Source organism: Argopecten irradians, chromosome 14, assembly GCF_041381155.1.
Source record: "Argopecten irradians isolate NY chromosome 14, Ai_NY, whole genome shotgun sequence".
Taxonomy (NCBI): Eukaryota; Metazoa; Mollusca; class Bivalvia; order Pectinida; family Pectinidae; genus Argopecten; species Argopecten irradians.
In genome coordinates, this window is record NC_091147.1 from 3,684,349 (window position 1) to 3,693,028 (window position 8,680).

The 8,680-nt window shown below is 34.3% G+C and overlaps 1 protein-coding gene across 1 annotated transcript; it reads left to right on the top strand.

Moving 5' to 3' along the window:
- The first annotated feature begins 695 nt into the window (after window positions 1–695).
- Window positions 696–8,214, top strand: LOC138307890 (uncharacterized). Its single transcript, XM_069248807.1, has 4 exons — window positions 696–1,201; window positions 4,048–4,292; window positions 5,152–5,336; window positions 5,969–8,214. The coding sequence occupies exons 1-4, from the start codon at window positions 859–861 to the stop codon at window positions 6,720–6,722; spliced, it is 1,527 nt and encodes a 508-aa protein (XP_069104908.1). The 5' UTR covers window positions 696–858; the 3' UTR covers window positions 6,723–8,214.
- Window positions 8,215–8,680: the final 466 nt, after the last annotated feature.

The following is an 8,680-nucleotide window of genomic DNA, read 5'->3' on the forward strand; positions in this document are numbered from 1 at the left end:
GATCCTAAATTTAGTCGCCTTTTACGATCATGCAATAGGGGCAGCAGGTACAATTCTAACGCCCTACCTGCAGGGCCACTCTTTATTACTAGCTCTGCTTGTTTTCCTACAGTAAACAAACCGCGTGCACGTGGTAGACTTTCGTTAAATATCTAAACAATAGACATGATTAAATAATTACACCACCACCATCTTGGGTATAATTACCGTGTACCTATAGACCTTTTCATAGTTACAACATATTTACCTCCCTTTGAAGCGCAATGCGCATGACAGATACACTTATCTACATCCGGCTAGTCAACCAGCCGAACTAATGTAAACAGTGACGGCTCCCTGTTGACGGCTGTCAACACTGCACTGGTGTTTATCTCCAATCATGGGGAAAGTGTACTGCTGTGCCGCTTCTTGTTCAAATTTCAGTGGCAAAGTGAAAGATGGCAGAACAGTATCCCTTTATGGCACGCCGTTTTGTCATAAAATACACATAATACTTAAGGGCAAATCTTTTGACCTTAAGGGCAAAAGATCTGCCCTTAAGGGCAAATCTTTTTACCTTAAGGTCAAATCTTTTGAACTTAAGGGCAAAAACGTCGAAACTGTACATAATGGCAAAAACATTTGCCCTTAAGGGCAAAAGATTTGCCCTTAAGGGCAAAAAATCGGATAGGTAACATAATGGCAAAAACGAATATTTAACATTAAGTCCAGATTTTTTAACCTTAAGATATAGTAAACACATCTTTACATAATTGCAAAACTTTTGACCTTAACGACAAATCTTTTGACCTTAAGGTTAAACAATTTTTGTTTTGCCATTATGTGACGTCATACTTGTTGACAGACCACTAGCTGTAAATGGAATCGTCCTATGGACTGGGCATGCGCAGAAGACGATATCCGGAAACTCTTCCGCCATTTTTGAATTTAGTCAATATGGAGGCAGACGCAGTTTTGCAAGCGATTTCGAGGAACGTGATCACAGTGACAAGGCAACTTGATCAAGATAACCCTGACCGACGACACCTTGCAGCCATTATTCGGTCATCCATTACGAATCTCCGGAGAATTGCTCCATCTTTATCAGCAGATACCGTATCCGGCATAGAAGCTTCACTGACTGAACTTCAACGTGGTATCGAAGACTCACCAGCTGCAGACAACCAACCAACAGCTGAAATCGTAGATTCTGGAGATACAGGTAGTTTAAGCTTATAACCATCCGTGTTTCAATATCTGCAACTTTTCGCGAAACATCTGAGTTCTATCATGACTCCTGATTCACCAACTTTAGCGTCACACTTTATTTGCACTAGGCCAAAATTTAATTAATCAGGTTGAGTGGGGACACTCCCGTATTCCTATATGCAAGTTAGCCCTATATTTGAGTAACAGTCCTGTATTTGAGGGATAATTTTGTTACGCAAATGCAGGATTCTGTGAAATGAAAATGGATAAAGTTATTTTAAACATATCACATTGTTATCTAAATGTTTGTAAAAGTCACAAACAAATCACACCTCTATTGCTTACTATGGGGCTAAAAATAGAACACAGGTAAAAGTCAATCAACCATGACATTTGCACTAAATTTCCCCGATGGCTATACACTGTAGTCTATGGAGAGCACCTAAATTTTCACTTTATTACAAAGTGAGATATTTTGTTATATTTACATTGACTGTTTCATCACTAACATGAATCGACCAACTGACGAAAACAAACATTTTCCTATGAAAACACTATGAATTCAATACGAGACTGAATACATCGATTCTCATGCGTTGATCAGCTGATTTCAAAATTACGCCAGTTTCATATCAATAAAAATAGTCCCCCCACAATATTTATGCATAAGGCCATGTACATGAGAGGAGGAGAATTTTGAAGTAGATTTAAGACTAAATGTTGATAAAATGAATAATAGCAAATACAGTAAAACCCCTATAACTCGAACAGCAGGGGACCAGGTCAATAGTTTGAGGAATACTGGGTATTCGACTCATCTGAGGTTGGTCACGATCAACAATCAAAATGTATGGTCTCAAACTATGACAAGCAATGCACGACAATGACCTTTTAATTACCCTATCTTTCAACATTTTGGATTTCTTTATTTAAGTGTTTTATCGATAGCAATATCAAGTTGCAAAAAAATGTATAACATAAATTTAGCGATTGAAAAAGCTAACGAGAAAGCCCTAAATCATTCACAGCAGAGTAAGCGATCGTCATCTATGTCAATGTAGAATCCATATTGGTCAACAAGGAGTACATTTTCTATTATTTAATGATCATAAATCATTTAAAACATTTACAAAATATATACTCACAAAAGCTATTAACCAGCATATTTACGGACATAAGAAACTATATCTATAGATGTCTATTTAGTAAAAGCGTAAGGTTGAGTTACATGTGTTTACGAGTAAAGTTTCAAAATACAATTTACGAGATACGGAACGCACTGATAAAATGTACTTTGCATATATCGTGTGATATCGTTTACATCTTTCGATAAATAACATTGTGTTAGCCTGTCGAATGAAACCAACAAAGAAATTTAAAAAAAAAAAAACTTTTATAATTAGGTGGACGTCAGCAATATCTTCCGCCTCTTTTGTCATTTCACAATGCATACTTTCTATTAACACGGATCAACCACTTCCGTATTTTCGTATTTACAGCGAAGATTATTACAAGAGAAACATCAATAACTTAATGCCTTTTCTGAAATATTCAAATAAAGTTAGCATCAAACAACCACTTGCAATCATGTAGGTAGGTAATAATGACACCGTTAATCTCTTAATTACCTAAAGGCTTGACACGCTTACTGTATAAACACAAGATCGTGAGCAATTATCCATGTCAGTCGGGGCAGTCAGGTGTGACACAGGTAAAAAAATCTTAAGGGCTGAACACCTGTTCGACGAAGGGTTTTGTTACATAGATTATATAGGGAGACTGTCAGGACCGTACGACCAGTTCGACGAATAGGGGGTATTCAAGGAATCCGGGTTCGAGTTAGAGGGGTTTTACTGTAAATATAAATCAATCAAATTTTAATTTCAATTTTTTTTTTACTTATTTTTTTTTCCTCTCAGATTTAGTTACATTTTGATTAATACTGTAACAGGTATATATATTTTACAAAATTAGTACTTAAATTGAAATGAAAATTAAGTACATTAATTCATTATACATAATTGTGAAAAATGTTAAACTGCTGAATATAAATTCAATGTAAAGCCTAGTATTAATTAGCTTGCCTATTCACCCCGGCGTCGGCGTTTGCGTCCCATTTCACGTTAAAATTTTTTAGCAAGTTTCTGTTTCGTCAATTGTTTTAGCTTAAGTCATCATAAGTGTTTAACTGAATAGACGAGCTTTGCTGTTCTCCAACAGCTCTTGTTTTTTTTCAATAACCACTGATATATTAAAAAGAATAATTATATAACGGTACAATAGGATTGAAATACAGGCATCTTCATCAATGAAATTAGATCTTTGCTAAGAATAATGGATCATCATAATTTAAGACCAGTAATTTCTAATTGCGAATGCATGATCAATCAAAATTTTGATCTAGAGCTACCTGCCCCGGTAGTCTGGTTTTTTTTTTCATTTTGATTATAATTTGATATGAACAGGGGCTCATTTGAATCATTAAACTTTGTTTTTTTTTTTTTTTTTTTTAAATTACATTGATTAAAAAAACAACAACATTTTTTTTGATTTATTTTGTCAATGAAAGGGTGTAAAATTAATATAATTATAATTAATTCAACATAGAAATTTTGAAATCTGAAAAGTAATGCCAAATAAATGGGCTCGCATTACATTGGATCCCTTTCGCCTCTGAAAATCTGAGAATAGATATATTTTATTAAAAATAGAAAAATTTCGCTCGCTACCAAAATTTTTCTTCAGTTTGAGAAGAACAACTGATTTATTTGGTGTGGCCTAATATATAATATAATGTATACATATTTTCAGAATCCTGCAAAAATGATAAAACATTGATCATGAATTATTATTCTTTAGGAACCAGATCTAGAGGTCGACCAGCAATTAAAGTGGATTTGGTATTTGTTAAAAGGCAGTTGAACCGTGGATACACAGCCAAAAAGATTGCTGAACAGCTGAATTGTTCCCCAAGTCTTATCTACAAGACACTTAGAGATGGAGGACTCAATGTTGGAAGTGCTAAGTTTTCAATCATTGATGATGAAGAGTTAGACAGGACAGTCCAGCAAATCCACACTGATCACCCTAATGCTGGCTATGTGGTAAGAATCAAGCTCATTTTAACACATTCATTCACAACTCTGTTATATTTAAGGCATTAAAGGGACAATTCGGTCTAAGAGTACATTAAAACTTGCACTTATTTCGGAAACAAACCAGTTCTAATGGAAATTAGAATAGTTGGTTTAACTGTGATATGTCAGAAAAGCCCACTTTAGGCAAATGTATGTGAAATGTTCAATCGTCATATTACACATAGCCTTGTATGCTGAACCCTGACCCTTGCCTGTATAGTAAAGAATTTTTTGTCAAGAACTACTAAAATGCTTTTACAGTTGTGTTAATATTATTAGATGCATGTTCTTGTCTAAAAATAATTTCATCAACTCATCAGTGGTTATGTATTGCATTCGTTTAACGTGCGTCACTTTGACTCAGGTAAGGGTACAGCGTACATGCTTAATCTTATTGATCAACGATGTGGAATTTCAATGGTATTAATCAAAATACTTAACAATGTTGTGGAATTTGTCACTATTTCTTGTCATATGTTTCATAAGGAATGTTGAACAATACATATATGTTATATTTTGCTTCATGGTTACATAACGAATTAGCCTCGCTGAATTGTCCCTTTAACAACATGTATGGTTTTTATAATTAATACTGATAAAAAAATTGTCTTTTTATGTTATCTTCCTGTGGCTTTATCGTTACTTTTTAGTGAAAAGAATTCCATGATGAGTGTACATTTCTAGAAGGCAGTACATGTTAAAGCCAGAGGGGAAAACAGAATTGCTTTACTGCCCAATCAAACACAAGCAGTCTTTATAAAATTTATATAGGTTAAAGAATTATAGTTTTAAAGCAGCTATTTCCATTTTCAATTCTTATTTTTAGATGATGAATGGCTACTTAAGAAGTAGAGGGATTAAAGTGCAGAGGAGTCGAGTTAGATCATCTTTGATGCGAGTGGATCCACATGGGACAGCCCAACGATGGAGCAGCACCATCTCCCGTAGGACATACAGGGTGCCAGTTCCAAACAGCTTATGGCATATGGATGGACATATGCGACTGATCAGGTAAATTTTTACTAGTTATCAGTGCTTGGCAAAAACATATTTTAGGCGACCACAAAATTATCTATGCTGACCCAAAATGAAAACTAGAAGCACAATTTTCTCTGTCTACTTTCATTTTCCCGTATTAATATTACTGATTGTATCATATTATGTAATCGTATTTATTTTGTGCGTCTTGATAAAGGAGTAGATCACCTAACCAAATTGACAATTATTTTTGTCCACACTGTTGGAATTACTTCTGTGTCCCATATACCGTTTAAAGCAATTCGTATCTTACAGACTTACGTTTGATTGGATCCTGTGTCATCTGGAAAATCCTGTTGATATTACTTCTTTGACCCTTATAATAGGCATTCATATATATTAATATATATCACGTTTTCAAAACTATCCATGGCATTAGGTTATACTGAACATGAACAAAATTTGTATGAATCATTGTGAGCATATCTTTTCTTAATTAGTGTATAACAAATTTGGGGAAGAAGCTATTAGTTTGTCATTGATTTGTATAATTACTATTAAGTATTTGCCTTTTGTCGTTATTGTTGGCATACTGCTAGCATCATATCAAATGCAGCTTTAGCTTTCTCGTCATAATGTTTATTTTATCCCCTTTTGTGTTTCAGGTGGGGTATTGTAACTCATGGGTGCATCGATGGATTCTCACGCCTGATCACATACCTGAAATGTGGGCCAAACAACAAATCTGCAACTGTATTGGACTTGTTTTTAGGTGCAGTCCTTGAGTATGGTTTGCCATCCCGTGTTAGATCTGATCATGGCGGTGAAAACATTCAGGTGGCATTGTTCATGAACTTGGTGCGTGATGCTGGACGCAACAGTCACATTACTGGACGGTCAGTGCACAACCAACGGATTGAGAGGCTGTGGAGGGATGTGCAGACTAATGCGGCTGAGGAGTTCTACCACAGGTTTTACAGAATGGAGGATAGAGGTATTCTGGACCCATCCCAAGACCACCACATTTGTGCCATTCAACTAGTGTTTGTGCCAGACATTAATCAGCAGTTAAATGAATTCCGTCAGGCCTGGAATCGGCATCAGTTGAGGACAGAAGGAAATCGGTCACCAGAACAGATATGGATGGATGGCATGATTAGCGACACAGACGGACACACTGCTGTCAAAGAACTGAGGGATCCTTCCACCATGGATGATTTAGAGGTCAAACTGCAAACTTTTGGCTTATCTGGGAGGGATGTTCAGTTGGTAGATGATAGCGAACGTGTTGTGTTGCGGAATGGGGTAGTCATTCCAGAAGCCACCATGATGGAACTGCAACTGCATCTTCAAGAACTGCAGTCTCTTGAGGAAAAGTACACTTGGTGTGTGTCAAGACTGCAACAGTTGGTTCTTTAATTTAAGAGATCTCATCTTGAAATCACAGCATATTACATAAGATGTCTCTTAAATTATTATGTTGTCCAGTTTCAACTTAGTTTATAATGTCAATATTGTGATTGCCATCATTTCATATGCATTCATTCATGTAAATCTATCAAATATGACAGTTTGTTTAGTCTGTGATATTATTCTATTTTTAACTTATCTTGCTTTAGTACCAAATGTTATGTATATTTATATAATTATGGTATGTTTGGTTACGAGAAATGACAAACATTTAATGAATTATAAATTATAATGTTGTCCGGTTTCAACTTTATAATGTCAATATATTGATTGCCATCATTTCATATGCATTCATCAATGGAAATCTATCAAATATGACAGTTTGTTTAGTCTGTGATATTATTTAGAGTCATTTCTAAATTGCACTTATTCTATTTCTCTAAGTTATGATTTCCAGTTATATCAATATAATTAGCAAATAATGTTATTGGTGAAGTATGATTTGTACTGTGATCATATTCCTGAATAAATCTTCTATTTTTCACTCACCTTTTCTAGTGGAGAGGCCTTTATTCTGTTCCATATGTACTAAAAAAAATACTGAACTAAGATGCATGACTGTTTAGATACATTTGTAGATATAAACTGAAAATTTCACACTTTATTATTAAAGTTTGTGGATAGGCATGCCATATATCGCTACATTTTTTTAAGAAAATAATATTATCACACATGTATAGTTAACTTATTTTTTTTGCTCAAACAAGTTAGTTGTATATGTAACCTCTCCCCCCCCCCTAAATTTTGAAGATGAAAATACTTCTGTTTCTTAAACCTGTTTAGATATAAGGAGCAAATGGATCAGTGAGATATTTTCTTCTTTTTTTTCGCCCCTCTTCTAAAGGAGTTTTAAGTTGTATACCCCTAACCCACAACTCTCATGATCAATATTTCACAATGTGTGATGCTTCTAACATGCTAGCATGTAGCATTATAATTATATTATCAGCAGAATAAAATATTAAAGAAATATATTAAAGACGCTTTTCAGCCAACAGAGCATAAATGATAAATTTGAACAATAACTGATGTATAAACATGCATATATGTGTGTTTATCACAAGTATACATATGTGAAATACTTTAGTTTGCTTTTGGTAAGTGCCTTGGATTTTTTTCCCAGGATATTGATTGATGCAATTAATTATTTCTGGTATTTTGATTTTTAAGTAAAATAATAAGCTCAAAATTTTCAATGATGGTAATGTTGTTAGTAAGTAACCTTCAAAACTGAAGAATAATGTATATTTGTTATTGTTTCTGTTTCTGATAGAGAAAAAATATTGTTCCTTGAATTAGCGGTGGAGTATCTTTAAAAACAGGTTACAGGTGTAAACCTTGCTTGTGACAATTACGTCGGTTAATGTTTTTAGTTATGTATGTTTGTTATTATTGTATTCTTTTTTTGAATTATTGATTTAATAAATTATGTGATCACAAACATCTTGTTTTGTATGTCTGTTTGACTGTAGGTGAAAGCTGATATCAGAATCAATATAGGCATTAATATCTAATCCAAATAAAATCGAGAATATCTTGCCCTGTTTTCTCAAAAGATGAAAACTGACATTAGGCAAAGATGTTCACATATTTATAAGTCACATAAGGATAATAAATTCTTCTGTAATTTTGATATAAGGCATTGGAGCAAGGTTCTTGGAGGCCAACTACGTATACCTTTCCGAAACTGCAATTTATTTTTAAAGTGGGAATGTAAAATGAAATAAATAATTTTGCAGTGTGGCAAAAGGAAATACATGTAGTAATTTAGTTAATGTCGTGACATCACGAGGCTTTATTGCATGACTAGCCATGCAATACAGCCTAAGCGACACAAGTGTATTGCCCGAGGCCAGCCAGTATTATACATGTAGGTATGAAAGAATACAAGCCGACAACCATTTTTA